Genomic DNA, 17907 nt, shown 5'->3' on the forward strand with positions numbered 1-17907 from the left:
GAGTGGAAAGGGTGTGGTGGCCCTCATTAATGACAGCCTCAAAGATTACGGATATTTCACAGGATTCTCTTCACAAGCTATTTTGGTTTTATAGTCTACCAATATAGTCTAAATCCTTCTTGGAATCTCTTTTCAGCTCAACATGTACTTTTGCTTTGGGTGGTGAGCTCCCTAGGTTTTTCTGCCTACTGTGTAAAGTCTCATTTCCTTTTGTTTGCCTTGGATTTGACTCTTTTGACTTTTTTTTTCTTTTTTAAAAATTTTTTTTTGTTTTTTATTTATTATTATTATTTTTTACTTTACAATATTGCATTGGATTTGCTATACATCGACATGCATCCACCATGGGTGTACATGTGTTCCCCATCCTGAACCGCCCTCCCACCTCCCTCCCCATACCATCCCTCTGGGTCATCCCAGTGCACCAGCCCCAAGCTTCCTGTATCCTGCATCGAACTTGGACTGGCGATTTGTTTCTTATATGATATTATACATGTTTTAATGCCATTCTCCCAAATTATTCCCCCCTCCCTCTCCCACAGAGTCCAAAAGACTGTTCTATACATCTGTGTCTCTTTTGCTGTCTCGCATACACAGTTGTCGTTATCATCTTTCTAAACTCCACATATATGCGTTAGTATACTGTATTGGTGTTTTTCTTTCTGGCTTACTTCACTCTGTATAATAGGCTCCAGTTTCATCCACCTCATTAGAACTGATTCACATGTATTCTTTTTAATGGCTGAGTAATACTCCATTGTGTATATGTACCACAGTTTTCTTATCCATTCATCTGCTGATGGACATCTAGGTTGCTTCCATGTCCTGGCTATTATAAACAGTGCTGTGATGAACATTGGGGTACATGTGTCTCTTTCAATTCTGGTTTCCTCGGTGTGTATGCCCAGCAGTGGGATTGCTGGGTCATATGGCAGTTCTATTCCCAGTTGTTTAAGGAATCTCCACACTGTTCTCCATAGTGGCTGTACTAGTTTGCATTCCCACCAACGGCTCTTTTGACTTTTAAGGTCTATTCCGAGCTCCGGCCAGTGAATAGTTCCGATTACTATTTACTCTGTACATACCCTATATGATGCTTTCATAAAGAGGATACGAGTGGGACCTACCTTATAGGGATAATAGGTATTGAAAGATTCAATACACATCAAGTGTTTAGACCAGGCACAGAGTGAGTACTAAATTAGCACTAATTGTTAGTGAACTTTGGCCATTGCCTCTATCTTCATCTTCCTGGGTTAAAGAATCCTAACACTTTGAGGCTGTCTCAGAATAGCACCTTCTCACTCCATTCTTGAGGTACATTTTCCCTTTCTTAAATTAAAACCCCCAGAATTAAATATTCTGTTCCAGACAAGGCTGTACGAGGTTTAATTGTTTTTTCAAAAATAGGATAGTATGGTATTGTTTCTAGTCTGTTTTCTATTGACACACAGCATCTTGTTGACCTCACCAGCCAAAATGGCACAGTCAGCTGAAATTGTTCTACAAATATCTACAACTCCTAGGTCTCTTTCCAGAGCCATAAGTAACAACAGATCTTATTATAGGTATTGTATAGTTAGGATTTTTTAAATAAATGTTTTACCTTGCTGAGGTAATGTATTGTACCTTTTCCCTACTCCCTCAATTTTGAGAGGTTTGCTTGCAATTTATCCTGTGCCAGGTTACCACTTCACTACTGAGAAGAGCTTAGTGCCAGCTACAATCACAGAAACACCACTGTGTATATCCTACTTTACACGACTCATAACATTTAAGTAAGGCAGGGACCATGTGAATCTTAATGCTGACACCTCTCCATCCAGAGAAGCACCCACTTTTTCCAATCCTCCATTTCATTATGTAAGTTAGCTCACCTTTCATGGCAAAATGTTTCCCCAAGTCCCGTAACAACTCATTTAAGAGCAACAAAAATGTCAACCGTATGGAAGCTTGTCAAAAGCTTTTTTAAAAGTCTATGTAAATTCTATCTCCTGGTTTCTCTTTGTCAATATGTTATTTACTAATAGATTAGTCAGACATGATTTTTCTCTCACAGAAACCCTGCTGTCTTTCTTCTGAAAGGTCATGTTTGTCTGTGACTCTAGATTTATTATTTGGCTATAAAACAATGACTCAGAGATTTCCAGATTTTGCTTTTTAAGAAAATTTTTTAATATAATCATTAAATGTCAGTGCTGGAAGGAACCTTAGAGATGGACCAATTCTCTCCATTTTACAACGAGGAAATTGAGGCCTGAAAAGGCTCCTGCCAAACTCATTTTTCATTTATCAGTCTTTTAACAATTTGAATAAAATGCTTATTCTAGATTGTGTTAAAATATTTGGGCATATGTTTTCTCTGATGTCTCAAATGGAATGTATTTTCTTACCAGGGAATATACAATAAATATAATTTATAGAAACAAAATGTTCTCAAGAACTCTAACATTTTTAAGAGAAGCTTAATATCCCTGGTGGCTCAGAGGTTAAAGCATCTGCCTGCTATGCGAGAGACCTGTGTTCCGATCCCTGGGTCAGGAAGATCCCCTGGAGAAGGAAATGGCAACCCACTCCAGTATTCTTGCCTGGAGAATCCAGTGGACGGAGAAGCCTGGTAGGCTACAGTCCACGGGGTCGCAAAGAGTCAGACACAACTGAGCGACTTCACTTTCACTTTCAATATCTCATATTTAACTGTTGGCACTTCCTTTAGCTCACAGATTTGCTTTCGATTGCGTTATTCCTATTAAGAATTCTACTCCCCAAACATACCTTCTTTCTTGCTATGGTTAAAATCACTTTGGAAAGCTTATATTGTGTTACTGTGTGCCAGGGCTTCCTTCCCAGGTGGTGTTAGTGGTAAAGAATTCACCTGCCAATGTAGCAGACATAAGAGACGTGGGTTCGATCCCTGGGTCAGGAAGATCCCCTGGAGAAAGAAATGGCAACCCACTCCCGTATTCTTGCCTGGAAAACCCCATGGACAGACAGCCTGGTGGGCTACAGTCCATGGGGTCGCAAGAGTTGAACACGACTGAAAGTGACTAAGCACTAGCACTAGGCACTGTTCTAAGCATATCACATAGGTCTTCATTTAAAGTTCAAAGGTAGACAATAGGAATCCACAATGTTTGAAGACAAGAAGTGGATACGTTTGGGCTGAAGGAGGTAATGACTCGATGAGGGCATCAAGAAGACTTCTGGGGTGCAAGCAGTGTTCTGTTTCTTGATCGGGGTGACATACAGGAATGTGCTAATCTTGTGAAATTCACTGAGCTGTTTGGCACATGATCTGTGTAACTTTCTGTATGTATGGCATACTTCAATAAAATTTAAAGGAAAAAATAACACACATTATGGACCTTAAGTCAACTCAGTTAGATAGGTATTATTATTATTACCCACATTTGACAGATGAGGAAACTGAAATACAGAGAATGAAAGAACTTCCTGACGATCACGGAGCTAGTGTGTAAACAAGACCGGAATTTGAACTTAAGTAGTCTGACTCCACAGTCCATGTTCTTACTTAGTACACTATATAGCACTTTCCTGGATTGATTTTTTTTTTCAATAGCAAAGTGATTTGCTTTCTAATATTATAATGAATTTGTATTTGATCATAACTGCATTTTATTTTATTATAGTAACTTTTGTGTTTTCCCTCATCATATATCACCACCTCTTGCTTCAACAACATACATGCACGTGCACACACATATACACAGGAAAATGCTTTAATGACATAATTTCCCTGCTCTTACCGTTTCTTTTTGTGCCTTTCTGTGTCCCTCAGAAATATCCATGGTGACTTTCCCCATGAAACTGAAGTATATAAACCCCTACTTGAAATTCTAAGAACATTCTCAATGTAGGGGGAACAAAACACCTCCCAAATCCTCACAACTAATCTCTAAGAGCAGAAATCACACTGTGGTTTTCTGTTTTAACCTAAACATTTTAGAGATTCCCCCAAAAAAATCACAAAAGAAAGAAAAACATCTTAAGCACTCTGGATTCCAACTGACTCTACCTCTGATTGCTATGTAACCTCTGGACAAGTCAAAAAGCTTTCATAAATAAGCGGAAGATTTTCAAAGATTCACGAGGGTTGCTGAAGAGTACTGGAGGCCCGGGGAAGGGGCAAATGTACAGGAGGAAGGAACTACCGCTGTTTGTGCAAGTGTCAGTTCTGTATTGGATCACATTAGAGAAGTTTATGTTCATCAGCTCAGTTAATCTTCATCATCACCATTTGGAAAAGGCATTCATAATCGCCATTTTGTAGATGAGGAAAACGAGGCTCAGACCAGTTCACACAACTAATAAGCTCTGCCTGGCTCCAAAGCTCATGTTATTTCCATTACATTGCATTACCTTTCAAAAAGCTGATGTCCCTTTGCCTGTTGTCAAGTAAAACTATCAAAGAAAGAGAGGAGAAAATGGTGTGAGTAAATATACGACATATTTTTCTTTTAAAAAGCACTTACTGAGAGAATGCTCTTACTCTTTATACACAACACAAAAGCTGCTTTTTGAAGGACGAGAAAGGTGTTTGGAACAATAATACTGATCAGTTAATTCCACTCATCACATTGAATCACACTTTTTCTTTAGTCTCTTTCCTTAGAGAGCACTGAAGAAAGAAATTAGTTCAAAAATGTTATGGGTCTTATCAGTTTCAAAACAAAAATTCTCACTATAAATACTGTGTCCAAACAATAGTACAAATTAGAGTAAATTAAATAAATTCAAATTTATAAATCTATGATCCTGTCCATGAGGTATTCACGAGTCATATTTTTCAATATTCCATATATAGGTAATAAAGCACTCTACCCTTCATTCCTTATAATCAGTAAAAGCAGAGTGGTTACAAGCATGAATTCTTTTTTATATCTTTTTATTTATTTTTTAATTGGAGGAAAATTACAGTGTTGTGTTGGTTTCTGCTATACAACAATGCAAATCAGCCATAATTACAGATATTTCAGCTCCCTCTTGAGCCTCCCTCCCCTCAACCCATCCCACCCCTCAAGGTCATCACAGAGCACCAGGCTGGACTCCTTGTGTGACATAGCAACTTCTCACCAGCTATCTATTTTACATATGATAGTGTACATATGTCAATACAGGCATGAATTCTCATGTCACACTCCCTGGGTTCATTCTGGCTCCACTTCTAAATAACTATATGACCTTTGCTTGTAGGGTTGTCAGATTTAGCAAATAAAAATGCCGGACAGTCAGTCGAATCTGAATTTCAGAAAATAATATTTTAAAAGTATATGTCTCATCCAGAATTATTCATTGCTTATTGAAATTTAAATTCAATTGGGCATCCTGTGATTTATCTGGCAACCCTACCTTGGATGAGATACTTAGTCTCTCTGTGCCTCAGTTTCATCAACCGTAAAATGGGAACGATATTATGATAGTAGTACCTAGCTCATGGATTGTGGTGAGGATAAATAATTGCAACCATGCCTGACACAGAGTAAGCACTATATAAATAATAGCTTTGATTCCTCTATTTACATTAATACAAGTTTGACTTGAGCTTCTTGCTTTAAAAAGGACAATGAAAGAACTACTTTATACATAATTTACTATGTGCAGAACCAAAGTAGAAGAGTGATCCTGAAGTGTATTGTTATGCATACTCACACTGAATACCTTACTCTTTTCTTAACTAGGAAACATATTCAATAAATAGCCCAGCATTTTACAACCCAGACACAGTTTCTTCTGTTATTGTTCATACTAATGACCTTTCCATACAGCATGAACCTTTTATGTTTTGAGAGTCTGGTAAAAAAAGAAAAAAATAATCTCTTTTTAGCATATGTTTCATGAAGTAAATCCATCCTTCACAACATACTAAGCACTCATTTCTCTGTATTTGCATAGAAGGATTCTGTATACTGTTGATGCAAAAGTTACTTTAAAATTTAAGAGCTGGTATATTTCAGTTTCTTGTAACACCTGAGAAAAACCCAAACACATAATAAAATGCATTGTACAAAATATTTAAAATGCAATCTATTTGTATCTGCTTTCATGATCTCAGATTGTAAATGTCTACCACTATTTTCACAATTTATACGAAAAGCATGATTTATCTGTGTTAATTTCAAGTTGGCATTTGGCCACTTGAATGCTTACCTTCACATATGGTAAACTATAGGGATGTGTGAAGTTTCATAAAAGGTCAATAGCTCAGAAAAAATGGAAGAACCAGAATGGTATGAATGATTCTGAAAAATTGAAGAAATATTAACTAAAGTTGCTGTGCACTTTCACAGCAGGCAAACATCATGATTTTGCCAGTAATCTGTGCTTTAGATTGCAATAAATTGTTCCTGTTTTTCTTTTCATTGTAGAAGACACTAACTTGGCTCCATGAAACCAGGCATGCATGTCATCTCCCACCTCATTTTCTTTTGAGTGTAGGAGGGGAAATATAATACAAACTGTTCTGGCGCACAATAATCTATTTTACAGTTGCATGCGAGAAAACCATCCCAGAAAACTTGGCAACATAGCATTCAGATCTCTTCACATCATTTCTGTCCTTTGCTCATTCCTTTCTTTATTGTCACTATCATGCATTCAAAGGGTAATCTATGTATGCAGGGAAACAGCAGAAGTATTTAGTAATATCATCTTATGGACATGAGATTAACTATCATTACTTTGAAGAAAAATGTATAGTTTTTGCAAATAGATATTATGTCTGTAGGCATGACAGCATTTGACTGGACCAAAACATAGAATAATTATTCAAGAAGTGATTTTCTATATAGGAAGTGAACGGTCCCAACTTGATTTCTATTTTTTATGCCCTGTATTGACTTCTTGCCATGAGGTTACAAAGCATTTCTCTTTGCAATTCTCAGATGTGTATTTGCAATCTGACCTCTTGTTATTTTCAACTGCCTTCTAAACATCTCCACTTAGACATCATACAGGCACCTTAAATTCAGTGTCCCCAAACTAAACTCCTTATCTTTCCTTCAAACCTGGTCTTCCTGCTGGATGCCCTGGCTCAGTTCCAGGCATCAACATTTACCCATTTCCCTAAGCTTGATGTCTCTGGCATTTTAAAATTCTCCCTCTGGTCTTGTCTACATCCAATCAACCAAATGCTGTTGGTGTCACCTCCAAATTGCTTCTGGAATCTATCCCCTCCTCTTCACTCTCACAGCCATTAATTTAGTTTAATCCTTCTCCTGTATTTTTACAATGGCTTCCTAATAGACTAATAGGTCCCTCTGCTTCCAGTGTCTCCTATATCCAATTTATCCTATATATACTAAATAAAGCATGGTTATTTTTTTTCTTGAAAATACAAATCTGGAGCAAATTCCCCTCTTCCTTGAAACCACTCAGTGCTCCTAGGAGCCTACGGGATCAAGTCTAAAGTTTTGGGCATGGCAGACGAGGCTCACAGTCTGCCCCTCACTCTTCTTCCAACCTCACTGCTGGGCTGTCTCATTTAACAGGCCTCTGCTTGTTAAACCAAACTACCAGATCATCCTCAAAGAGAGCTTGTCATTCCTTTGAGCTAGTGGTTTATAATCAAGAGGACATATCATAATCTTACCTGGGGAGTATTTTTTTTTAATAAAATACAAATACCCTTTCTTCATCCCAGACCTACAAAGTCAGAATCTCTACAAATGGAGCACAGTATCTGTAATGTAACTAGGTCACCAGGTGAAGGGAACACACACCTCGCTCTGGCATTTGCTCACGCTGTTCCTTCTATCTGGAATGCTCTTTCTTCTCCACTCCCTTTCCCCATTTCTCTACCTAGCTACCTCCTATCCATTTTTCAAGGCAAAGTGCAAATATCACCTTTTTTGAGAAGCCTTCCAGGATCCACACAAATAAAATGAATTGCCCTCTGGTGCCTGTTGCTGTAACCTTTTTGAAATTACTTGCTACTACCATTCTGTATCACTCTGAGTGCTCCTTGTTTTTTTTTTAATTTTATTTTTAAAGTACTTTTCACATTTTTTAAAGGTTACTGAGTGTTCCTTGTCTTTTGTGTGTGCGTGTGTGGTATGTCTTGAAAGAAAGCAAACTCTGCATTTCTTTCTACTCCAAGCACTTAGCACAGTTACTGGCACTGTGCTCAGGAAGTATGTGAGAAAGCAAAGAAGGGAAGAGAAGAGAGGAGAAAGGGAAAGGTGGTGTAGCCTAGACTGGCTCTAGGGCCCAAGTGAAAGTATATAAAAAACAATTTCCATCTCCTATTTCTCAGTGAAAATCCCCTGTTGCACTCTATAGTTGCACTCTTGTAATGTGCCTCATGGTGGAACATACTAAATTCTAACTAATCTTAAAATATCGATTTGGTACAGAAAAACAAATGAGTAGAGTGGGAGCTTTGCTTGTCTACAATGCTGAGTTTCTGCCCCAGAAATTACTGGTAGTCCCTGATAACGGTCCTGTAAAGACTGCCTGCTATGCTCCAGTTCTGTTCATGTTCTCTGAGTACAGAAGCAATAAAACCATGGCAGCTTCTACCGCAGGGTGACAGAACCTCAGTGAGCAAGTTGAAGGGTAATTTTTACACAGCTGCCTTTCTTAGAGGTCCTGGCGACAACTTCCTTTTCCTCAGCGTGAGCTGATGGCATAGTCACTTCCTATTCGGTCTCAACTGCCAGTTTTTTTTTCCTGTTTTTAACTGCCACCTTTGACTAGAACTGTTTTCTCAAGAAGCCTACAAATTAAAGAACAAGTGGTCAATTCATTTCAAAAAAAGTTAATTCCAAGGGGGAAGGTATCACCCAAATTGGTTGTCTAGCATCGTTTCATGGTAACCCATGAATGGTTCTCCTGTGGCTAAAATATGCACTCTGGAGAGTACAAAGAAGCTACCTGACTTCATTACAAAGAGCCTAGTCTCCCAAAGAATCTCTTCTAAGAAAGTCCCTAGTCTCCTCTTGTACCCTATAGCCATACAAAACACAATTTTAGGATGAGTGGTACAGCAAGCAGCGGTCTGTCGTCATTGAGGAGACCGGGAGTGAAGGCTGGCAAACTTCTGAGGCCTTTCACCTTGGATCCAAGGCCTCTGATGATCAACAGTGAGACCGTGTGAGTTTAGGCAGGCAGCCAAACTGGAACCAGGAAGTTATTTCTTATCCTTCTATCTTTCGACTTCTATCTCTACATGTGAATAAAATGTTCAGGCCAGGTCTACCTCTCAGTTTTGGAACCAATTGGTAAAGGCAAGAAGTAATGAGCTCAATTCTTTTCATAGCTAAATGCAAATATTTCGAAGCGTATATGTAAAGAAATGTTCTAAGCAGGAAACCGCTTAAACAGCAATCTGCTTCCACCCACCTCCTCTGTTGCTCTACTCCCCTCAGCAGCATCAGGAAGTAAAGCTAGCAAGAAAAGTCAGCTGTGCTAGTACTATGGCAGAGTACTGTGTGAGCCCCCAAAAGTGCAAGGTTATTCAGGAGAATTAAGCAATTACACAGGTTTAATTCTCCTTGACCAAGAATTGATTCAATATGTTTTTCACTGGGATGCTTTGCTGGAACAATAGCTAGGCTACAACATCTGCAAGAACTATTATTATTTTGTGGTTTCCAATTTGATACCCACAGAGAGTAAAGAGAGTTACAGTGTCACGTACACAGAAAGAAAAAGAAAAAGAACCGGTGAATGGTATATTTCCAAATATTAATAAAGTCTAGTAGCTTACATCAAAATATTCCTATCACTGGATGGCGAGGTTCTAGAATTACCCAGATAATTTCCTGTAGTTTCAAATACTCAGATAATTGAAAGAAATTCAGATACTTGTATCAACTTCTCTTCACTTCAGACACATACGAACTTTATCCATTTTAATGTAGTCATTAGTCTCAAAATGTGATAGTCCACAATATGAAACCCTACCTTTAAATTTGATAAAGTGGTATAAGAGGTCAAATTTATCTCAATGAGGTAATATATTTGAAGGCTCCCAGGTAATGCCTTGTACATTAGAACATACCCATGATAAAATTCTTAAAACACAAATCATTAAATTTTTCCTAAAGTTATCTTCTGTTCAATAGTAGTTTTCATTAAGTAGTAGTCACTCGTTGGTGGCAGATGATCTATAGTTTATACAAAGGTAGCTTAAAAATACTGCTTTGTTTCCAGTACTCCCTTGATGTGGCCCAGTATCCCATGGGATTGTTTGTTTGTTTTAACCCCACCCACCACACTGAACTGAAATATTTAGGAAATAGGGATTCTTAGGTCTGTTACCTGGTTAGTAACCCCTAATGCAAAGAGTATAGAGCATGGTGTTTCAAACGCAGGCACCACTGACATTTGCTGCTGCTGCTGCTGCTGCTAAGTCACTTCAGTCGTGTCCGACTCTGTGCGACCCCATGGACGGCAGCCCACCAGGCTCTGCCGTCCCTGAGATTCTCCAGGCAAGAACACTGGAGTGGGTTGCCATTTCCTTCTCCAGTGCATTAAAGTGAAAAGTGAAAGTGAAGTGGCTCAGTCGTGTCTGACTCTTAGCGACCCCATGGACTGCAGCCCACCAGGCTCCTCCATCCATGGGATCCTCCAGGCAAGAGTACTGGAGTGGGTTGCCATTGCCTTCTCCACCACTGACGTTTAGGGCTGGCTAATCCTGAGTTGTAAGGGCAGCCCTGTGCATCAGACTGGGCTTCCCTTGTAGCTCAGTCAGTAAAGAATCTGCCTGCAGTGCAGGAGACCTGGGTTTGATCCCTGGGTTGGAAAGATCCACTAGAGAAGGAAATGGCAGCCCACTCCAGTATCCTTGCCTGGAAAATCTCATGGACAGAGGAGCCTGGTGGGCTGCAGTCCATGGCGTCGCAATGAGTCGGGCACGACTGTCTCTGACCTCTACCTGCTACCAGTAGCGTCCTTGCCACCCCCTAATTTCTGACAACCAAAAATGTCTCCAGGAAGCAAATCTTCCCCTGGTTGAGAACCATGGTCCTAATGCATGACCCCATTATTGCCTACATTAAAGTTTGGCCACTTTTGTCTATCTGCACTTTAGCTATGGGCCCAATCCACTCAGTAAATATTTATAAACATAGGAAAAGTCAAATATTTAATATTGGGGGCATGACAAATGTCAAGAAACTGAGGCCACAGGTTGTTAATTTTAATTATTAACTTCTGTTGGGCTCAAGGACACAGTGTAACTTGGAATTCACTGACTTTGCTTAATATATAATTAAGCATATAATTAGTATATAATTTTACTTTATTTATATGGCTATTAAGTATTCATAGCCACTCAGGTCACATCAATCAAGCAAGTACCAAATCTGATCTCAGACACTATGTCACACCCTCTGGGGCTACTCAGAACATAAGATATGGTATCTCCCTTCAAGCTGTGGGAACACATTGTAATATATTATCAGACTCTAGGCTGACATTTTGGAGTAAAAATATTCAAGTGCCCTTTTGTGTGGGGGATAACAAAAGCATCCTTGAGTTTCTTGTCATTTTGTTTAAATTAAGAAATAGACACATGAAAAAGCATAAGCAAATTACAAGTTCAGTTCAGTCACTCAGTCGTGTCCGACTCTTTGCGACCCCATGAATCGCAGCACGCCAGGCCTCCCTGTCCATCACCAACTCCCGGAGTTCACTCAGACTCACGTCCATCGAGTCAGTGATGCCATCCAGCCATCTCATCCTCTGTCATCCCCTTCTCCTCCTGCCCCCAATCTCTCCCAGCATCAGGGTCTTTTCCAATGAGTCAACTCTTCGCATGAGGTGGCCAAAGTAATTACAAGTAACTCCATGTAAAAACCCAAGAGATCTCTATCAATAATAATAACAGCACATAGTTTATTTAATAGCACAAAAGCTAGAGAAAGGTAGAAAGTTCAGCAAGATCTCAAACGCAGTGTTTTTAAGGAAATGCCTCGATAGTTCAGGTCTCAAAAGGTAGCATTCAGTCTTCCACATGTTTACATAACTCTAGCACAAAATCGTGTCAGGAAAAGTCACTTCTTAGATATGTTTACCTTATTTATTAAAATTATACAACTTGCCCTTTTAAGTAGTTGTGAAATTAAAGTAACAGAAAAGAATTTAGGAGACAGAAAAATGAAAGAGTTGAACCAGGCTATCAATAAAACCCTATACCAACTAGCACTATACTAAACTCAGTGAAGAATTGAAAGGAAATCCATCCATTCATTCATTCAATAAATATCTACTGAGGGTTTCCTGTGTGCCATACGTTGTTCTAGGCTCTGAGGATACAGCAGTGAACATAACCAACAAAAATCTTGCCCTCAAAAAGCTGACATTCTATCCAAAGAATTCTTATGTAAGAGAAGCAAATGAAATGCATAAGAGAAAAGAACTACAATGTGAGTGCTGCTCCCACCAACATGCAATAGGAAGAGTCTGAAGGAAGGCTTGCAGCAATGCGGAAGAATCAGTGGGGATGGGACAGGAGATGAGCCTTAAATGATGGAGCTTGATTCAAACCCTTGCTACTCAAGATGTGCTCTAAGAATCAGCATTATCGTACCACCCAGGGACCGGTTAGCAATGCAGAATCTTGGACGCACTACAAGCTTGCTAAATCAAAATCTGCACTTTAAAAAGAATCCCAGGGAACTGCTATGGACACTGAAGTTTACATGGCACTGTGGGTTTCTGGTCAGGCTGGCATTAAGTGTGAACCAGGCTGGTGGGAAATCCAGACTGGATTGAGGCCTATCATCAGGTTGGAAGTACTGAGGGCCTGGAATTGAGGATATCCTTTATCATCTGAATGGATAAAGACAGTGTGCTGTATATACATGCAAAGGAATATTATTTGGCTACAAAAGGAAATTCTGCCATTTGTGACAGTGTGGATGGACTTTGAGGGAGTTATGCTAAGTGAAATGTCAGACAGAGAAAGACAACTACAGTATGAGCTCACTTATACAGGGAATCTAAAAAAATACCAAACTTACAAAAACAGAGGGTAGATTTGGTGGTTGCCAGGGGAGGGTGATGTGGGAAACAGGTGAAGGTGGTCAAAGGGATTAAATTTCCAGTTAAAAGATTGTTACATTCTGGGGATGTGATGTATGGCATTGTGACTTATAGTTAACGATACTGTTTTGTATACTTGACAGTTGTTAAGAGAGCAGATCTTAAAAGTCAAAAGGACCTGAGTGTGAATTCCCAGCCCTCCCACTTCTTAATTATGTGATATTTGGGTCAAATTATTCAAACTCACTGAGCCTTTTTTTGCATTTCAGTAAAATGGAAGAAAGGTAATATGACCTCAGAGGGCCCTTGTAAAGATTCAGTAAGGTAAGACACACACACACACACACACACACACACACATATATATATATAGCACTTAGCGGTCCCTGACAGAAAGAAAATGGAATTCATTAATGATAGCTAAATATATTGATAACAATGATATGCTATCTTTTGAGACAGATTCAAAAGGAACAAGACAAACATTTCTCGTCTGCCAGAGCCCCAACACCATGGTGGGTACAGCCCTACAATAACCTGCAAGTTAGGGAACTCCATCCTCATTTTAAACTGGCACTTGTGGTTTCCCAAAGGTGCCTTCCTAATGAGATGACTGCAATTGTTATTATTATTATTATTATTTTCAATCTCGTTACTGTTAGGTTACTCTCCGAAGAGTCTGCCTCCCTGCTGGAGTGGAACTTCAAATGGGGTGGAGGCAGGGACTTGCCCAAACCACTGCTCTGTATGCTGAATTCAATAATATGTCCTGCGAATGACCCAATCTCATTTCCCAGGCCTCTATTTCCTCATTCATTTTTCTGCCGAGGTGCCATCTGTTTTCCAACTTCCGTCTCTTACACGTGCTTGTGATGAGGAGAAGCCCCAGTCTGGTCGCCCTCCCCCACAACCGCCCAACCGGTAGCCCAAGAGGTAGGGGTAACCCCAGTTCTAAAGCACCTGAAGCCTGACGGGGGGCGGGGAATCCGGAAAGAGGAGAGCGGCCACCGACCCCGCCCAGCGGCGCGGCCCCAGCTGGGGACACCGGACCGCGGGAGACAGCAGGGGTCCGCCGACTCGGACTCGGCGGCTGTCTGTGCCCCCGCCCTCGACCACGTCGAGGACTCGAGAAGAAATTCCGACACCCGCCAAGTTTCAACTCAACACTTCTCCGAGGCTGCGCCGCCCGTGCCCTCGCAAGCCTGCCTGCAACGTGGCCGCGTCCGGGACGCTCTCGGACCCCGCGGGTCACCCGAACTCATCCCTTCTCTCTCTCCAGGCCGAGGCGTGCTCCACGCCCCCCAGTCCCCGAGCTCTCCTCTCAGTGGGCCAAGAAAGCCTCCCTCTTCTCGGGCTCCAGGAGCCCCAGCCGAGCCCCTTCCCAGCGCAGTCCTAGCTCTCCTGACACCGCCCGGCGGCGGGGCGGGGGCAGGGCCAGCGGCGGAACCGCCCCCAACCGCCTCCCGGGCCCGGCGAGCGGGCGGGTGGCTGGGGCGCCTCCACCTCCTCTTCCTAAAGCGGCGAGGCGCAGACGAGCGGCATCACTGGAGCCCAGGTCCCGGCCACTGCCACACACGGCGTCCGGCCCTCAGGAGCAACAGCAGCGGCAGCGGAGGCGGCGGCCAGAGCGGCGGGCGGGCGCCAGAAAGGTAGACTGAGTCCCGGGGAGCCTCGCGGCGGACCGCCCACCTCCCGGCCCCGGGCCGCGCGCGCCCCCCGCCCCGTCACCCAACTCGTGTGTGTCCTTCCAGGCCCGGGTCGAAAAGCCTGAGAGGGCCGCCGACCTACCCCCGGAGGAGGAGCCAGTCGGAGCCCGAGGCGCCGCCGCCGCCGAAGCCGCGCGGAGCCGCTTTCGCCTTCATGGCCCACTCACCGGTGGCGGTCCAAGTGCCCGGGATGCAGGTGAGGACGCCCGGGCCGCCCCCGCCGTCCACGTGACTGCCGGGGAGCTCGGGGCGCGCTCCGCGCTGGGCGCCGGCGACGAGAGGCGGCCCGGGGCTTCCCCGACCGAAGCCGGGCCAGGCGCTCCGGCCAGGTGACCCGGACAGAGAGCTCTCGGTGTTTCCCGGCGTGTAAGCTAGGCGGTGCAGTGCGCCGGCCGGGCGAGGAGGGACTGGGGCGCGCGGCTCGTTGGGGATGCCGGGGGCTGAGGGGGGGCGTTAAAATAGGCAGGGGCGGGACACCTGCGCCGGCTGAGCTGGTGCGCTTGTGGGGGTGGGAATGGAAGCACTTCACTTGGGAGAGATGGAGGTGTCTCGGAATTCGTGGGGTAAAACGCAAGTGGTGCTTACACACACACACACACACACACACACACACACACACACACGACACAAGTTGGGGCAGAGCAAGGCAAGGGGGTGTCGGTGGTGGCGGCTTTGAATTGGGCTCTTCCTGTGTGCGTAGAGCAAAGAGCGAGGTGACTTTTTTCCCCTTTTGGGGCTGCTGCTTTGGGGCCAAGTTATGTCTCGCTCCCCACACTGGGCCCAGCCCATAGTGGGGTGTGAGAAACGCAGGGTCCTAAGTTAGAGCAGCCGAGGTGATGACTCTCCCGCCCCCGCCCCCTGCCTTTCCCACCGGAGGGCTATGGCAGTGTGGTCGTTGCAAAGCTTTTTGTCCTGGACGACAAGATATTACGGCCTGGGACCTAACTGTTTATCTTTTACATCTTACCAGCCCTCCCCCCTTACATTTTCATTTTACTAAAGAAGAAACAAGCTATGTCCACAAACTTTCTGCATTGTTGGGTTTTTAAATCGGTGCATTTCAAGCTATCTACTAAATGTTATCCAAGTTGAGTAGCTTTTAAGCATTCACGTTTTATTTTTTTTCCTTTGCTAGACAGCCTAAACACCCCCACTTATGAATAGGTAAAAGACTAGAAACACTTAAGCCTCATTATCTTCTAAAAATGTGAAAGCAAACGTTTTCTAAGTTTAGAAAAAATGTTTAGTAAATAGCTTATGTTGCTAGTAGAAATCAAAGCTCCATGGATTGGGGCCTCAATTTACTAAATAATGCATGGAATTCATCTTTTAAAAAAAACAGTTGGTCATATTTGATGCATGATCACACGAAAAAAGTGATTTTTAAAATGCTTTCCCCCAAAAGGACTGTTTGTATCGGACATATATCTAACCTAGGACTCCTGTGTGTCCTAAGTACCAGGCCTTTCAGCTAAATATAGGACAAGTCTGGGTTGAGTCCCAGGAAATCGATGTGTAGTTAATTTAAAAAAAAGAAAAGAAAAGGAAGCAAAAGGGAAATGCGAGACATTAGGGCCTTTTAAAAGGTTAATCCATTCAAGCTTTACAAAATGCCTCAAACTTCCTTCTTCTCACGCCACCCTCTCCTTCCCTCTCTCCTTCTCCCCAGCCACTGCCCCTCACCCCATTCATTCAGTTCTGCCTTCTATTATATCCAGAGAATTAGTAGTTTGCCTTATCAACTACAGTTTTGCTCTGTCTGATGTGGAAGAAAGTGGGAAAACTTTCCCACCGTGCTCTCCTTTCCTTCGGGGAGTGGAACAGTCCGCATGTGAAGTTCGTCTCTGTCTCAGTACTGCTCGCTCGCTCCATTGTGTGCACGCGCTGCCTGCGTGCGTGCGTCAGCAGAGTGAGCACCTCCCGATCAAGTTTGGTTCTGGGGAACCCTGCGTGCTGCGGAGAAAATGGTTTCTGGTCTTTATTGCATTTGTCTTGATTTTATTTGATTTATATGGTTTCTGGTCCTTATTTGATTTGTCTTTATTTGATTTACATGGTTTAGGGTTTAGGAACTCCTTACTGTTCAGTATTTTTTATGGCTCCTTGCTTTGTTTCATTATCTGATTTCCCTATCTTTTGAATTTTTAAATTTTTAAAATTCTTCATTAAGGTGGGTTAGAATGTGAGTCTCATATTTTAAATGATAAATTCTGCCTTTCATTTTATTCCTACCCAAAGTTGTGATGGCTTTGGGAAGGGCAGTGATCTCAACATTTGCAAAGAAGAAAGGAATACTTGTCACTGTCTCTGTCTGAATGAAATGGTAAATTCTTACCTTCTTATTTCCATGCTCTCTGTAGATGTGGTTCTTAGGCATTTGGTGCAACAAAAAAGTTTTCCACAGTTAAAATGGTGGGGTATCCTAAAAACAAATTTGATGATTTGCAGTGTGACTCTTGTGCCTAGACTACTGTGACTATTCTTTTGTTTAAAAGTAGTGAAGATGAGATGCAGGAATATATCACGAGCTTGTAAAATTTTCCTTGAGTTTTCTGCAAGAGTTAGGAGCAACTTTTAGATCTTCACAGTAGTGAGAAAACTTGAGTTAGCCATGTGTTCCTGAAATTAATGTATAGTCTTTCCACAAATCAGGGTGAAGTGGTCGACCGGCCAGTAACTTTTTAACAGTTTATTTTAGGGAATTATGAAGATTGATGGAAAAATGATTTTTCCAGAAATAAAAACAAAATTACTTTATCCGCAGTGTTTTTCTCCCCCTGAGGAGAGACGTGAAGTCGAGCTACCTGTTCTATCACTTAAGACTTCCAGCATTCCTTACGTTCAAACAAAGAAATTTCTGTTGCCTCTAGTTTAAAATAGAAAAGAAACTTGGAGTGACGAAAGAAAACCCAGGATTTGGTCCAGTTAAAACCCTTCCTTATGAATTAGTTATTCAGACTCATATTGTTAATATTTCTTAATATTGTGGAAATGAAATGTTTGCCATATTACACCAATGTGAAGGATATGAATTTTTTGATGCTTAATTTGTGCTTGCTTTTGTAGTATATCGCTAAAGGAATTTTCCATACCAGGAGCTGAACTCTTGAAAAATATTTAAAGCACAACTTAAACAAAATAACCAACAAACCTGTTTCTTTCCACTCAAATATTTACTCTCTAATGATTTAAA

General features: G+C 42.0%; 1 protein-coding gene across 1 annotated transcript in view; it reads left to right on the forward strand.

Annotated features, from left to right (window-relative positions):
* Positions 1-14551: 14551 nt before the first annotated feature.
* The window catches only part of STK26 (serine/threonine kinase 26), a 66276-nt gene continuing 62920 nt past the window's right edge, over positions 14552-17907 (forward strand). The window contains 2 exon segments of the mRNA NM_001163786.1: positions 14552-14657; positions 14760-14910. Of these exon segments, the coding sequence (NP_001157258.1) occupies positions 14869-14910 (42 nt within the window). The 5' untranslated portion in view covers positions 14552-14657; positions 14760-14868.

The sequence above is a fragment of the Bos taurus genome, chromosome X (assembly GCF_002263795.3).
Source record: "Bos taurus isolate L1 Dominette 01449 registration number 42190680 breed Hereford chromosome X, ARS-UCD2.0, whole genome shotgun sequence".
Classification (NCBI taxonomy): Eukaryota; Metazoa; Chordata; class Mammalia; order Artiodactyla; family Bovidae; genus Bos; species Bos taurus.